The sequence below is a fragment of the Haematobia irritans genome, chromosome 1, assembly GCF_050003625.1.
Source record: "Haematobia irritans isolate KBUSLIRL chromosome 1, ASM5000362v1, whole genome shotgun sequence".
In the NCBI taxonomy this organism is placed as follows: domain Eukaryota; kingdom Metazoa; phylum Arthropoda; class Insecta; order Diptera; family Muscidae; genus Haematobia; species Haematobia irritans.
The window spans coordinates 276,538,814-276,556,882 of record NC_134397.1 but is presented as its reverse complement, the minus strand read 5'-3'; the positions used below and the strand labels follow the sequence as shown (position 1 = coordinate 276,556,882).

Genomic DNA, 18,069 nt, shown 5'->3' with positions numbered 1-18,069 from the left:
AAACAGTTGACTGTTTTTCTGTGTAGAAGCATATTTATTTACCAAATTGACCACAAAATATATTTTTTGTTTTTTGAACATGTTGGATTTTTGAAACTTGTTCTCCTCCAAATAAAGTTTTATCCATGTTTATTGTTTGCAATTAACCACACCCTGTATTGGTGCGGTTAATTTTTTATCTTATAATTCTCTTTGAAAGAAATCCTAATTTTTTCACTGTAACACTATTAATAAATATTGGTATAAAATTTCTTAAGCTTACTTTTGTTTGCGACCCTCGTTCTTACCCGCGTCATCATTTTACGCACTGTATTGTGTCCCTCTTCATTGCCACTTGTTGTGTTGTCAATTATGGATCTTGGCAAACCTTGAAGGGTTCTTCTATTCGACTTTCCTTTTCCTCTTTGGAATTTTTGTCGCATCTTCCTCACTTCATAGGAGTCTTCTTCGTTACTATATGGCAAATGCAACGGTATTCATGGCAAGCACATTCCTCGCACTTAAGACTGATTTCTGGTTCCTCTTACAAGCTAGAGCCGTGCATGCCATATCCTTATGCGCTGTGGTGTTCCATTTTGCATAGGCAAAAAATTTTGTCTATGCTAAGGCATTTCAAGTGGGTGCAACAGGAACTACTGGAGCTGAATAGAGTTCCATTTTATGGTATTTACTACGTCACGCCCCTCTCAACGTAAATGATAGCAGGGAAAACGAATTAACTTAAAGTGTTTATTATATGCATTACAATTGACAAGCACATCTGGCACTCCTCCTAAAAGAGGGGCGGATATCAATAGAAGTGGGGCTTGGGGTATGTCAACGAAATATATATATATTTTTTTTAACTGAGTATGATGATGATTCCTAATGAGAGAATGTAGATAATTAAACAAGCCTTAAATATAAAGGGTGATTCTTTTGAGGTTAGGATTTTCATGCATTAGTATTTGACAGATCACGTGGGATTTCAGACATGGTGTCAAAGAGAAAGATGCTCAGTATGCTTTGACATTTCATCATGAATAGACTTACTAACGAGCAACGCTTGCAAATCATTGAATTTTATTACCAAAATCAGTGGCAGAAAATCCGCTTTTTTATCGACAAATTTTGTTCAGCGATGAGGCTCATTTCTGGTTGAATGGCTACGTAAATAAGCAAAATTGCCGCATTTGGAGTGAAGAGCAACCAGAAGCCGTTCAAGAACTGCCCATGCATCCCGAAAAATGCACTGTTTGGTGTGGTTTGTACGCTGGTGGAATCATTGGACCGTATTTTTTCAAAGATGCTGTTGGACGCAACGTTACGGTGAATGGCGATCGCTATCGTTCGATGCTAACAAACTTTTTGTTGCCAAAAATGGAAGAACTGAACTTGGTTGACATGTGGTTTCAACAAGATGGCGCTACATGCCACACAGCTCGCGATTCCATGGCCATTTTGAGGGAAAACTTCGGAGAACAATTCATCTCAAGAAATGGACCGGTAAGTTGGCCACCAAGATCATGCGTTTTGACGCTCTTAGACTATTTTTTGTGGGGCTACGTCAAGTCTAAAGTCTACAGAAATAAGCCAGCAACTATTCCAGCTTTGGAAGACAACATTTCCGAAGAAATTCGGGCTATTCCGGCCGAAATGCTCGAAAAAGTTGCCCAAAATTGGACTTTCCGAATGGACCACCTAAGACGCAGCCGCGGTCAACATTTAAATGAAATTATCTTCAAAAAGTAAATGTCATCGACCAATCTAACGTTTCAAATAAAGAACCGATGAGATTTTGCAAATTTTATGCGTTTTTTTTTTAAAAAAAGTTATCAAGCTCTTAACAAATCACCCTTTATAATGTAAAGATTATTTTAAAAAAATCTTAAATTTGTTTTCTGATTCTATATCTAAACGTAGTCTTTATTCCGACAATAAAAAGTTTAATTGATTACAGAGAAGAACTAAACACGGCAGAACATTTTTAGATCTTATGTCGAACCTATGCTAGAGGTTGCTTTTTATACCCTCCACCATAGGATGGGGGTATATTAACTTTGTCATTCCGTTTGTAACACATCGAAATATTGCTCTAAGACCCCATAAAGTATATATATTCTGGGTCGTGGTGAAATTCTGAGTCGATCTGAGCATGTCCGTCCGACCGTCCGTCCGTCTGTTGAAATCACGCTAACTTCCGAACGAAACACGCTATCGACATGAAACTTGGCACAAGTAGTTGTTATTGATGTAGGTCGGATGGTATGCAAATGGGCCATATCGGTCCACTTTTACGTGTAGCCCCCATATAAATGGACCCCCAAATTTGGCTTGCAGACCCTCTAAGAGAAGCAAATTTCATCCGATCCGGCTGAAATTTGGTACATAGTGTTAGTATATGGTCTCTAACAACTACTCAAAAATTGGTCCACATCGGTCCATAATTATATATAGCCCCCATATAAACCGATCCCCCGATTTAGCTTTCGGAGCCTCTAAGAGAAGCAAATTTCATTCGATCCGGGTGAAATTTGGTACATGGTGTTAGTATATGGTCTCTAACAACTATGCAAAAATTGGTCCACATCGGTCTATAATTATATATAGCCCCCATATAAACCGATCCCCCGATTTAGCTTGCGAAACCTCTAAGAGAAGGAAATTTCATCCGATCCGGCTGAAATTTGGTACATGGTGTTAGTATATGGTCTCTCATGACCTTGCACAAATAGGTCCACATCGGTGCATAATTATATATAGCCCCCATATAAACGATCCCCCGGAGCCTCTAAGAGAAGCAAATTTCATCCGATCCGGCTGAAATTTGGTACATGGTGTTAGTATATGGTATTTAACAACCATGCACAAATTGGTCCACATCGGCCCATAATTATATATAGCCCCCATATAAACCGATCCCCAGATTTGGCTTGCGGAGCCTCTAAAAGAAGAAAATTTCATCCGATCTGGCTGAAATTTGGTACATGGTGTTAGTATATGGTCTCTAACAACTATGCACAAATTGGTCCACATCGGTCCATAATTATATATAGCCCCCATATAAACCGATCATCAGATTTGACCTCCGGAGCCTCTTGGAAGACCAAAATTCATCTGATTCTGTTGATATTTGGTACGTGGTGTTTATATATGGCATCAAACACCCATGCAAAAATTGGTTGAAGTCGGTCAATAATTATAAATAGCCTCCATATAAACCGATCCCCAGAAGAGCAAATTCATCCGATTCGGTTGAAATTTGGTACGTGATGTTAGTATATGGTATCCAACAACCATGCAGGAATTGGTTCATATCAGTCCATAATTATATGTAACCCTCATATAAACCGATCCCCAGATTTGACCTCCGGTGCCTTTTGGAGAAGCAAAATTCATCCGATCTGGTTGAAATGTGGTACGGGGTGGTAGTATATGATATTTAACAACCATGCCAAAAGTGGTCCATATCAGTCCATAATCATATATATAGCCCCCATATAAACCGATTGCGATATTTGGTTTTGGAGCCTCTTGGTACATTGTGCTAGTATATGGCCGTTAACAACCATGGCTAACTAGGTCCATATCGGTGTATAATTATATATAGCCCTCAGATAATTCGATCCCCATATTTCAATTCTGGCTCCCTACGTACCATATCGATTCGTAATTATTTGTAGACTTACCTACACATACCTTTTTTGTCTAATATATACCACGTATGGACTAACTCACAATTAAGAAAACGATTTAAGATACCACAACCCAAGTAATTCGATTCTGGATGACAGTTTTTCGTAGCAGTTTCTACGTTATCCATGGTGGAGGATACATAAGATTCGGCCTGGCCGAACTTACGGCCATATATACTTTTTATATTTTGGAATTGGGCAACCCTAGTATTGCACTCTGCCAACTTCCAGTTCTATCGTAAAGCTTGACATTTTTGAGGATCTCTCATTTTATTTTTTAATGACAGGTCTATGATTTTCGATACCTGAAGAAGTAGTTGAAGTGTTCAGAATGCATGTTTTGGAGATACCTCAATTAGAGTGGCAAAAGTGCTTCGGCAATTGCTTCAAACGCATGCAAAAGTGTATAGATCTTAATGGGGAATATTTTGAAAATCAAACTATTTTCGATAATTAGTATTTGCTAACCACTACGACCATTTTAAGTGCAAAGTAATTTTTTCTATTACTGCATTAATTTTTTTTTTATTCGTTTAGTTGCAAGAATTCATTAAGGACTTTGAAGACAATGGCCCTGGATCTGTTGGAACTGATTTGGATCGAGGCTTTAAATTGATGGATCCATATGGGAATAAAATTAATGAATTTGAGAGCCGAAGAATCGAATTAGGTAAGTTGAGAAAAAAGAGGTTTACATCACCAATTGAGGAATTCGTTTAAGAAGTATATGTACTTAAATTTGCGAAAATCCTGTTAAACTTATTTGGTTTAAATTTTCATTCACTTCAGTCAAATATCGTCATATTCTAAGTGTTTCATTTGCGGCGAACACTTCTATTTCGAAATCGGCTATACGAGGTATATCTCTTACAGTCACAAGACACACACCCAGAAAAAAGTGCCTTCGAAACTAAAGGAAAAATTGTTCATCAATATAGTTTATCCATTTTATTTCCATTAAGGTAAAATTTTGTGAGAAATAATAAAATTTACTCGTTTCATTAAAAATATCCTATACTGTAAGCAGTTAGGTATAGTTCATTAACTAGAATAAGGCATGGAATTTTACTCATACTATTTTCTTCGCTGGGTATAAGAATTTACTACTGAACAAGAAAATTTTATTCACCGATAACAAAGCATTCGTAAAAATAAACAAAACCCGAACTAAAACCAAGTTTCCTCAAAATTAGTAAAATTTCTTATAAAATGATAATTGCGACTTCCTTTATAATAGAAAGTTTTTCATACATACGAACAACACTTGGCATAGAAAAATATTTTAGTTCATTCGTACTAAGAAGTATGCAATCCAATCAAAACTTAAGGAAACACACTTGTTAGAATATAGGAAATGTTCCTATATTTCTATTGTCTACCTGTAATCGATACCTGTCATCGCAATCGATGTGTTTGCGCGTGCGTGTAATCGATATGTTTGCGCGTGGGTTGTTTTTTTAGTTGGAATCGCGTTGTTGTGGTATACGGAAAGATTGTTAAAAAAATAATATTTTAAAATAATATAATAAATAACAAATAAAATATATAAAATATTTATTATTTTAAATTAGTGAGAAAATTTTTCGTTTTTTGAAAATAAATCTATCAATGTTCGTGATGGTATATGAAGAAAGAAAACACCAGCAGAATAACAACCCTTTCATTTGTCTTCATTTTGGAATCTTCAATTATCAGGTAATATTCAGTGACGCTAACCTTTTGTAACAAAAATGGTTTATGATTTTTTATATTTGTAGGTATTGAAATTGTAAAAGGAGGACAAAATCGTTAGGCAGCAACTTATTAAAAGTGAAAAGTACAAGAAGAAGAAAAAGTGCGTTTTACAGTTGATAATATCACATGGAAATTGGAAACAGCGGAATAATAAACTAATATTTCAAGGAGATTCGATGCTGTTGATTCTTAATAAATACATTCAATGTATTAATAAAACATGTCTTTTATTGAAGATAAAATTGCTTATAGAAATAAATAAAATTGTATTTAAAAACGAAGGTATGCAGTTCTAATTATGAAGTAAAAGTTTTACCACAAATGTGTAAGATTTGTCAAAATGAATGAAAAAATTTCAATAAAATCATTCCATATATGAATTCAAATCAGTTAAATTTTTTCATTCTGTAGTATAGTGGTACATAAATATAGGAAAATGTTAACTAATGTATGGAATGCATTATACCTAATTTCTACGAAAATCACACCGTTCAAACAAATAAAAATGTCTTTGGCGCTATACGAAGTTCAACTTTCTTCACAATGAGTTCATTTTAACTTAAAGAAGGGGTCACTTTTTTCTGGGTGCACGTTTTCCCTTCTCTCATTTGAGATATTCTTACGAAATATGTATGGAAGTATGTACACTAAAAAAACAATGAACCGAACAGGAAGGGAAATTTTGGTTAATTTTACAAAATGTTAACTAAATTGTATAATAAAAATTGTGTTATAAACATTAAGATATTCTGAACTATTTTGTTGGAAACACGAATTTAGTAAATCTGTATGCTTCATTTGTGTATAAAAATTATTAAAGTCACGGAAACTTTCTCAAAACCTAACAATAATATGAACTAAAATTGAGTTAAATTGGCTCCAGTGCCCTAGAGGGTTCACTTTTTTCGAGAATATTTAATGCCACTTCGACGCATATATATGCATGAACCTTTACACAAATAATGGGCGGCATAAAGATGAAGAAATTAATTTTTTGTATGACTTTTAATTGTATTTGCTCGTTAAATTTCACCTCGGGCTAAATCAAATAATTGGAATGAATGAAAATCACCAAACTTTTTCTTATTGAGGATTTCTAGCTCTCTCTCTCTCTTTACTCTTCCATCTTAATAGCCAATGCGGAGAAACTTTTTGATATGCCCATGCAAGACTACAATGACTTTTCACGTCTCAAGGAGGACTACGAAGGAATGCAAATTGTAAGTTAACGACTTTCACTTCAACTATTTACACTCAAACACTCAACCACACACACACAGACTACACCGACATTCCAACACTTGAAATACATCAGAAGCAAATCCTTGCTACTTTGACCAGGTAAGTGAGAAATGGTCTGTAAATAGAAAATTAAATTTTTCAATTAAATCGTTTGTGTTGCTATATAAACTTACTCTTTGTGGACCAAAGTGATTTTTATAAAAAAAATATATGTATAGTGAATATTTTATTTTCTGCTTTTACTATTTCACTTTATAGGTTTATAAATTATACAAAAGCCAAAAGTCCGCTCGTGAGGGATGGTCCAAAACGTTATGGTCTGATTTAGATCCAACTATACTAACAGAAGGAGTAGAGAGTTACTTAAAAGAATTTCGAAAGCTTCCCAAACAGGTGAGTAGTGTGATGGGTAGTTGCACTTTGTATACAACGGGGGCATCAAATGAAATTGTCCATGTTACTCAAAGTTGTAATCGGATGTGGCTTTTGAAAGAACCACATGGAAGATGAAAACATCTAACCAATTAGTTTGAAAGATTTAGAAAATGATGAGATTTGCTGCGAAAGAGAGACACATACTTCATTGGAGAATCTCCATCCCAGTACTTGGCAATATTAAATAGTTTGAAGAATATGTTGAGATTTTTATACAATGTCTAGTTAAAAACTAGAGGGAGACAGAACTATAATCCTGAATGTAACTGGACAAATGTTACCATAGGCTTCGATAGTCTGATTGTCGATAGAGTGGAAGTGCTACATTATAATTTACAACAAGTCCAAGGGCTTAGAAACGACAGAGAACATAAGGGATATGTAAGCTAAACGACTGAATTAATGCACATTGGCAACAGATGGTGCAATTAGAAAATATGCAACATTTCGTATCTCGAATCAAAACTCGCCTTTTCGGTAAAAAAATTTCCAGCCGTGTAAAACCATCATGGTTTTTTAATGAATAATTGGGACAAGAGCACATACTTCTCTTAACTCCATTAAGGGAGTTTGACATTGATAGAAGTAGTTCGTTTATATGCCCTGAAAAACGTATGCTCGGTTACAAAAATTTTGCTTTACACTAATGATTTTGGTATTGATTCCGAGCCATTGAATCGTAGTAAGGATAAATTTAAGACACAGTTCTCCTTTAAATTTAAGTTTTGCGTATTTGACTCCAGGAAACAAATTTCAATCTATCCGTTTTTCAGCTTCTTTTCATCATGTACTATCAAAATTCTTCAAAAACGTGTTAATGACAGCTAAAGTTCCAAACTCAAACTCGACTTCAAGTAGAAATTATTGTGTTTTAAGTAAAAATGACGTGAAAAACATATCATATTTTTAAACGCATTTTTATACCCTCCACCATAGGATGGGGGTATATTAACTTTGTCATTCCGTTTGTTACACATCGAAATATTGCTCTAAGACCCCATAAAGTAAATATATTCTAGGTCGTGGTGAAATTCTTAGTCGATCTGAGCATGTCCGTCCGTCCGTCTATTGAAATCACGCTAACTTCCGAACGAAACAAGCTATCGACTTGAAACTTGGCACAAGTAGTTGTTATTGATGTAGGTCGGAGGGTTTTGCAAATGGGCCATATCGGTCCACTTTTACGTATAGCCCCCATATAAACGGACCCCCAAATTTGCCATGCGGGGACTCTAAGAGAAGCTAATTTCATCCGATCCAGTTGAAATTTGGTACATGGTGTCAGCATATGATCTCTAACAACCATGCAAAAATTGGTCCAAATCGGTCCATAATTATATATAGCCCCCATATAAAACGATCCCTCAATTTGGCTTGCTAGAGGCTCCGCAAGCCAAATTGAGGGAGAAACAAATTTCATCCGATCCGGCTGAAATTTGGTACATGGTGTTAGTATATGGTCTCTAATGACCATGCGAATATTGGTCCACATCGGTGCATAATTATATATAGCCCCATATAAACCGATCACCAGATTTGACCTCCGGAGCTTCTTGGACGACCAAAATTCATTTGATTCAGTTGAAATTTGGTACGTGGTGTTAATATATTGTCTCAAACATCCATGCAAAAATTGATGGAAATCGGTCCATGCAGGAATTGGTTCATATCAGTCCAATATTATATATAGCCCCCATATAATCCGGTCCCCAGATTTGGTTTTGGAGACTCTTGGAGGAGCAAATTTGGTACATTGTGCTAGTATATGGTCGTTAACAACCATGCCTAACTAGGTCCATATTGGTCTATAGTTATATATAGCCCTCAGATAAATCGATCCCCAATCACACCAAAATTGGTCCATATCAAGTTCATAATTGTATATTGCCCCCATATAAGCGTCCATACCACATATGGACTAACTCACAATTTAGAAAACGATGTTAAGAAGTTTTAAGATACCACAACCCAAGTAATTCGATTGTGGATGACAGTCTTTCGTAGAAGTTTCTACGCAATCCATGGTGGAGGGTACATAAGATTCGGCCTGAGCGAACTTGCGGCCGTATATACTTGTTGTTTTTCAATCATTTACATTTAAAGACAATTTCATTAATTCTGAAGAAATTTTCAGAATTATTAAAGCCTTGTTAGTCAAACAAAATTTTTTTTCATGTGAAAACACCCAATTTTAAGTGAAATCACTTAACTATAAACACAAAATGACTTCATTAAAAAGTTTATCGAAAAAAAACTTCGCGTTCGTAATGGTCATAACATTTTCCTTGTTTTGACAACGCATGATGAAAATCCCAAAAAGTGTATTTACACACAAAAACATACTTTTTTGATTCAATCACGAAATTCATTGATCCAATTAATTTTTTAATTGAAATGTCTTCAATCACGGATATGATAGTATGAATTAAAAAATTAATTGACAATTAAAAAATAAATTGATCCAATTAAAAAATTAATTGATGCTATTAATTTGTGTGATTGATTTTTATTTCAATCAAAAAATTTGTTGATTCAATTAAATCTTTAATTGAATATTTTTTAAAACTTAATTAAGATTTTAATTGGAAAAATTTTCGTGAAATTTTTTTCTGTGTAGTTAAATTTTCCAACGAGTTAGTTAGTTTTCTCAACTATGTTCCGTTATTAAAATTAAGTGGAGCAATCAAATAGATTTCAAGCCCCAACTAAATATAAAAAATAATTTCGTCCTCTTCTCTACAATAAGACAATGCATAGATTTTCTCCATTTCTGTCTATAGCCAAATCCTTATATAAACCAACCAAAATTAATTTGAGTTGAGTTTTGTGAAACAAATTTATGTTAATGCATAATTTAGTCACATCTAAGCTATCCTGCCAATATTGCAATGGCCACAAATCATATCATTCATATATTAGTTTAAAATATTCATTAGTTTTAAAAATTTGATTCAATGAATTTGAAATTTTTGCGTACAAAAGTATTTATGAATTGATGCAATCTACATGTGATTATGATAAGCTTAGCTGATGTAAAATTTATTACAGAAATTCATTGGATTTTGTTTTGGCCAATTGAATGATAGTAATAGGCCATATTTCATGCATGCCCGAAGGAGGCAACCCATTGATACTCAAAATTAGTTTTTCATTTTTGTTATTTCGCGAATATCATGTTAAATGAGAAAAATGTAAAATAGCATAACTTTGCACGGTTTTGTAGATGTACAATCAAATGTAGGGAAGAGGTAATACACTAATACAGGGTGGCCAGTCACCACAAATATATGTGGACACAATTCGTTTTATTCCTCAAGTGAATCATGAATGTCCGACTGGTGGTTTTGCATAGGCTATATTGTTTATTCTTCCGGTACTTCATGAGTAAAAGTTCTACAAGCAAACAAGAGTTATATGGTAGTAATATCATCAGTACATTAGATAACGGAAATTAGGAATTAAATTTTTACAAATTTTGAAAATGCTTTTCGCTGATACAAAGATTGCGTACATGGCCAAAAGTTTCCATGCATATTTCCCTTTCGGTGATGTGAATTGACTTTATGATAATTTTTCCATAAAAGTCTATTGCAATGAGGAAAACTTGGTTTTATAAATCTCAAAAATTCTTCAATATTAATGAAACTATATATTCTAATTAATTTTAAAATGGCATAATGTAACAAGAATATAAAGCCATAATTTGAAGATTTAGGTTGCAGTTTTTGTTAACATGTTTACGAAAGACTTTGTTATTACTTCAAAAAAGTTGATTTTTTTCCTAAATCATTTCTTTTAATGTACATACAAAAATGATCTTCTAGATAAATAATCAATTATTTCAACATCACTCAAAGTTTTTGTGGTGATATATATGAAAGTCAATCCTTTTATGCATTTTTCATAATAAATTTACATTTTCTGAATTTTACTGTATATAGAACACAGTAGGGACAAAATAAACGTATGGACATTTAAACAAGTAAGGAAAGTCTAAAGTCGGACGGGGCCGACTATATGATACCCTTCACCACTATGTATACCAACATGTTTGATACCATCATAACACCTTCAAATTTGTTTGGAGCTGTATAAAGGTTTATATTCCCATATACAAATATTTAAACATAAACCGATTTGGACAAATTCTTTAATCTGTCATAAAATGACTCAAAATTTAAATTGGTTAATAACCGGGACGGAACATGTTAGTACAACAAATATTGGAAATATATAAATTGCATAAAATTGCAAAATCTGCATTTATGATTTATAGGTCAATATATACGAATTAGAATACACTGAAAAAACAGTGAACCGATCCGGAAAGAAAATTTTACCAAATTTTAGAAAAATTAGATGAAATGTAGAAAATTTTAAATGTAGAAAATTTTATCAAAAACGCAAATGCCACTCCGATTTTGTAAAAATAAGTAAATAATTTTCGACAAGTTCAAGAAAATTTATTAGACAAAATTATTATTAAAGAAAATTTCGAAGTTTGAAGGAAAAAAATTGGAGTTACAAATTGCAAAAATATCTTTAGTGCCATACGAAGATCAACTTTAGTGAAATATTGGGATTACTTTTTATACCCTGCGCCACACTGTGACGCTTATGCAAAATTTCACGTAACTCGGAGTAAAGCTTTGGCCTCTAGGGCCATTGGAGTGCAAATCGGGCGAAAGCTATATATGAGAGCTATATCTGAATCTGAACCGATTTGACTGATATTTTGCAAAATTTACGACACTTACAAAATTTTCGATTATACGAAATTGGAATTGACCTTAGTGTTCCCGTTGTTTGACTCCATTAAGAATTATAAACAAAATGTCATTTTCATCCATATATGCTTGCTGGAAAATTGTTCTATGTTCTTCATATAAGGACTGAACCAAATTTAAACTTCGTTTATTTACCCAATTTCTACAAATCTATGTTTGCTCGTTCTCATTATAAATAGGTACGTCAATTACCCGTGGGACAAATGCTGGAATTACAAATGAAACAATTCAAAGGTACTGTGCCACTAATGGTGAGTCTAAAGAATGAAGCTTTGCGTGAACGTCATTGGCTACAACTGATGGAGAAGACAGGTCAGTACTTTGACATGGCTCCCGAACGCTTCACACTCGATAATATGTTTGCGATGCAATTGCATAAATACCAGGTAAGTGTTTCTCCAATCGTTCTCATTGCTGATGGCTTGGAGTTATGGCACTGACTCTATGTGTGCGTTGTGTACGGATTTTTCTTTGTTTCCCCCTCTATGGGGATGTGTGTGTGTGTGCGCGCACAGGTGGTACAACAAGATATCAATTTAGTGTGAGGCTTGAACATGTGAAAACAATTACCTAAAGTGCATATGTAACGGCAAGAATGTATTTCTTAGGCCACCGCCCATCATCCAGATAGTTGAAGCAACAAGCAAGTAATGGGGCTAGACGGTGATCAATTTTGTTTGTTTTAGTGCACAGTGCAAGTGAGTAAATTGCTGCGAAAATGCAGCTAAAATTTATTGTATTACCAATTTTGTTAATATTACCAATATTTTCGTATGAATGTTTTCATACGAAAATATGACTTTGAGAATAATCATATTTAGAATTTTGACTTGTTATAATTAAAGAATGAATTTACTCGTTTACCGCGACTGGTTTTTGGTTTCAGCTACAAAGCCTTTGCAAATGGCACCTTCGTCATTTTATTAGTTGAAAAATATATATATTTTTTTCGGTTACTATATTCCAATCCAATATTTTTGAAAATTGGTACAATTTGAACCCAGAAAGTACAGTTTTAGTTTCTCATTCTCTAGGAATGAAATTTTGACATCTTCTCTAGGTATAAAATTTCGACAAAAATTTCTCTAAGAATAAAATTTTGATCAAATTTTCAATAGGAATGAAATTGTGATAAAATTTTTTATAAAAATAACATTTTGACATAATTTTCTCTAGACAATAATATGTTGACCAGATTTCCTATAGAAATAAAATTTTGGGAAAATTTCCTATAGAAATATACTATTATTGTGGATTAGTTCGCCCTTTTTGTAGAAGTAGCAATTTTCCTCGACACATTTCTCATTCAAGGAAAGTTTATTCGCCCAAATGTTTATACGCCCATGTTTATACGCTATCACTTCTAATAGCGACAATTTTTCATAAAATAATAAATAAACTTTTAAAATAAAAAAATAAATCATTTCTTTCGAAGAAACAATTTTTCCATAATAACCACAAAAATTTGCAAAATAAATTTTTTTATTTTTATTTGGTAGTATTTTTTCGTAAAATTTTGGTAGATTATTTTTGGCTCGAGTGGCAACCAGCACGGTTGACTCAATTAACCAGAACCGCACAATTTTTCATTAATTAATTACATACGAAAATATGGCTTTAGGAACAAACATATTGGAAGGGAACAGAGTTAGAATTTTGTCTCGTTATAATCAAGGAGTGAATATAAATATTCCCCACAACTGGTTTTTGGTTTTAGCTATACAAACTTTACACCTTCGTCATTTTATAAGTTGATAAATAGTTTTTTTCGGTTAGTGCTATCAATTATTTTTGAAATTCAATACAGATTGAACCCAAAAGGTACACTTTTTGATACTCATTGGTACAATTTAAAAAAAAAAAACATTTTTCTTCCCTGCCACGCTCACGAAAATAATCACGATGGTGGACATATTCATACTTACACGCAGGAGTTAATCTCGTTCAAGATTTGAATCACACTCACGATTTTAAACAAATTTTCAGTTTGGCTAACAATCAAAATTATGCGGGAAATGCTAAACATGCCGATATATATAAAATTTTTCTTTCACGATGTAAATTGCAAATGTAACTAACTAAGCAGTCAATTCCATGTTTTTAATTTCCACGTTCTCGTTGGTACTCCATGAATAAATATGGCAAATATCGTGCGTAATCATGAGTGACATTTCACTTAAGTACACAAAAAAAAAAAACAAGTATATACGGCCAGGCCGAATCTTATGTACCCTCCACCATGGATTGCGTAGAAACTTCTACGAAAGACTGTCATACACAATCGAATTACTTGGGTTGTGGTATCTTAAACCTTCTTAACATCGTTTTTTAAATTGTCAGTTAGTCCATACGTGGTATATATTAGACAAAAAGTTATGTATAGTTAAGTCTACAAATAATTACGAATCGATATGGACTTTTTGCACGGTACGTAGAGAGCCAGAATTTAAATATGGGGGTCGCTTATATGGGGGCTATATACAATTATGAACTTGATATGGACCAATTTTTGTGTGATTGAGGATCGATTTATCAGAGGGCTATATATAACTATAGACCGATATGGACCTAGTTAGGCATGGTTGTAACGGCCATATACTAGAACAATGTATCAAGTTTCAACTCGGATGAAATTTGCTCCTCCAAGAGGCTCCAACACCAAATCTCTGGATCGGTTTATATGAGGGCTATATATGATTATGGACTGATATGGACCACTTTTGGCATGGTTGTTAAATATCATATACTACCACCACGTACCAAATTTCAACCAGATCGGATGAATTTTGCTTCTCCAAAAGGCACCGGAGGTCAAATCTGGGGATCGGTTTATATTGGAGCTATATATAATTATGGGCTGATAGGAACCAATTCCTGCATGGTTGTTGGATACCATATACTAACATCACGTACCAAATTTCAACCGAATGGGAAGAATTTTGCTCCTCCAAGGGGCTCCGGAGGTCAAATCTGGGGATCGGTTTATATGGGACCTATATATAATAATGGACCGATATCGACCAATTTTTGCATGGGAGTTTGAGGCCATATATTAACACCACGTACCAAATTTCAATTGAATCAGATGAATTGTGGTCTTCCAAGAGGCTCCGGAGGTCAAATCTGGTGATAGGTTTATATGGGGGCTATATATAATTATGAACCGATGTGGACCAATTTTTTCATGGTTGTTAGAGACTATATACTAACACCATGTACCAAATTTCAGCCGGATCGAATGAAATTTGCTTCTCTTAGAGGCTCCACAAGCCAAATCGGGGGATCGGTTTATATGGGTGCTATATATAATTATGGACCGATGTGGACCAATTTTTGCATGGTTGTTAGATACAATATACTTACACCACGTACCAAATTTCAGCCGGATTGGATGAAATTTGCTTCACTTAGAGGGTCTCCAAGCCAAATCTGGGGATCGGTTTATATGGGGGCTATATATAATTATAGACCGATGTCACCCAATTTTGGCATGGTTGTTAGAGACCATATACTAACACCATGTACCAAATTTCAGGCGGATCGGATGAAATTTGATTCTCTTAGAGGCCTCGCAAGCCAAATTTGGGGGTCCCTTTATATGGGGGCTACAACTCTTAGCTTTAGCACCACCATAATGCACCGCCATATACAAAATTCTGGCTGTTCAGCAAATTCAAGCGACATCTTTGTAGAACAAGAAATCTTTGGGCTCACGACAATATTGTTTGCAGTGTAACTTTAAATTTGTAAAAATTATAAATATAAATAAAAAGTTTTACACAATACTCCCTTTTAAACACTGTAGCCAAAACTAAATCTCGGGATCGGTTTATATGAGGGCTATATATGATTATGGACTGATATGGACCACTTTTGGCATGGTTGTTAAATATCATATACTACCACCACGTACCAAATTTCAACCAGATCGGATGAATTTTGCTTCTCCAAAAGGCACCGGAGGTCAAATCTGGGGGTCGATTTATATTGGAGCTATATATAATTATGGGCTGATAGGAACCAATTCCGGCATGGTTGTTGGATACCATATACTAACATCACGTACCAAATTTCAACCGAATGGGAAGAATTTTGCTTCTCCAAAAGGCACCGGAGGTCAAATTTGGGGATCGGTTTATATGGGACCTATATATAATAATGGACCGATACCGACCAATTTTTGCATGGGAGTTTGAGGCCATATATTAACACCACGTACCAAATTTCAACTGAATCAGATGAATTTTGGTCTTCCAAGAGGCTCCGGAGGTCAAATCTGGTGATAGGTTTATATGGGGGCTATATATAATTATTAACCGATGTGGACCAATTTTTGCATGGTTGTTAGAGACTATATACTAACACCATGTACCAAATTTCAGCCGGATCGGATGAAATTTGCTTCTCTTAGAGGCTCCACAAGCCAAATCTGGGGACCGGTTTATATGGGGGCTATATATAATTATGGGCCGATGTCACCCAATTTTGGCATGGTTGTTAGAGACCATATACTAACACCATGTACCAAATTTCAGTTGGATCGGATGAAATTTGCTTCTCTTAGGGGCCTCGCAAGCCAAATTTGGGGGTCCCTTTATATGGGGGCTACAACTCTTAGCTTTAGCACCGCCATATACAAAATTCTGGCTGTTCAGCAAATTCAAGCGACATCTTTGTACACACAAAAAATTATCACCAACATTTTTTCAATTAAACACTTAATAGAATTTGGAAACGGATTCAATTAATATGTTAATTGATTCAATTAAATATTTAATCAAATCCGAATAAAAACCAATTAAAAAAATGATTGATATTTGTTACGTTTCCAATTAAAATATTAATTGATTCAATCAATTTGTTAATCAATTCGGAAATAATTTTCAATTACAAACGTGATTGAAAATTTTTCAGTTTCCAATTACACATGTGATTGATCCAATCATCTTTGTGATTGAAATTGAATAATTTTTAGCTATGGAAAGAGCGAAAAGAGAACAAGAGAATGGGTATTTATTCACATTGTTGAATGATGGAGAGATCAGTCTGTGGAAGTAACTCGTAGCGAACGGTTGGGTTTTTCTTTTTCGCGTAAATTGAAAAACAGGATTGGCGACATTCTGTCTGCTGCGTGCGAAATGTGTGCATAAATGCAACAACAAATCATAGCAAAGTGTTGAAATAAATAAAGTGTGCAACAACAAATGGCCACGTGGTAAAGGTTTGAAAAAATATATGGCAGAACGCATTTGAAATTACCTGTGTGGTATTGTAAAAATGGAAAACAATCTACGGTTATTGAAGGTAAGCAATTGTGAAATGTGAATACCATTTTCCATTTAAGCCTGTTTACATTAAACGGACTAAAATAATATATTTTTATTCATTTCTTTTAACATAGTAAGCAATTTTATTTCGTGAAATTGACCAATCAACTCCATCGTTTTATCAAATATGTAAGAATATAAGAATATGTTTGCAATCAAAGGAACTTTTAAAGTTGTAAATTTTTTTTCACTCCTAGTTTTTTAAAACCAAGAGCGGTATGGGTTTGTTGGAAGATTCACCTTGATGTTGCGAAGTAGCGTTTGGATTAAATTGCAGTTTTGTTTTACCTGCCTTTTTCAGTTTTTACCCAACTAATGAGCTCAATTATATAATGGTAAAAAGTTCTCTTTTGGATTTAAAAATGTGAAAAATATCCGAAAATAATAAAAATATGTATTTTCCATTTATATTTTTTTCTATTTCCAGAATTTCAAAGTATCATCAATATAATACCAAATATTACATTGCTTTCCTATTATTTTTGTCTTTGATTGATTCAAATTTTAATAGACGATTTCAATATGTGGACATTTTGCAAAGGAATTGTTACTAAAATTAAATTACCGAGCTCCTTAATACACGTTTTTATGCTAAAAGACTACAACTGCAAAGGAAGATTATAAATCTGCAACCTGGAACTAACAATTGAACTTGATATTCTATGCAGGTAATGTTAAACAAAATTAACTTTTAATTGAACAAAATTAAATTCGAATTATTCTGTTTACTTTCAGAAAAACTAATTTAGCTTACAGGCTGCTGATTTATTGCGCATCTAAATATGTTATTAGAAGGAACATTCTGACATGGTTATTATGATAAGGAAGATAATGATTTATATATTTTATTTTTTCACCCTTTAGTTGTAT

At 33.9% G+C, this 18,069-nt stretch overlaps 1 protein-coding gene across 1 annotated transcript in view; it reads left to right on the top strand.

The window, feature by feature from the left end:
• Dhc98D (Dynein heavy chain at 89D) overlaps positions 1 to 18,069 on the top strand; it is a 252,715-nt gene that overhangs the window by 61,939 nt on the left and 172,707 nt on the right. Inside the window, exons 18-21 of the mRNA XM_075295234.1 lie at positions 4,212 to 4,344; positions 6,543 to 6,628; positions 6,909 to 7,043; positions 12,052 to 12,258. Of these exons, the coding sequence (XP_075151349.1) occupies positions 4,212 to 4,344; positions 6,543 to 6,628; positions 6,909 to 7,043; positions 12,052 to 12,258 (561 nt within the window). The remainder of the gene's footprint in view (positions 1 to 4,211; positions 4,345 to 6,542; positions 6,629 to 6,908; positions 7,044 to 12,051; positions 12,259 to 18,069) is intronic.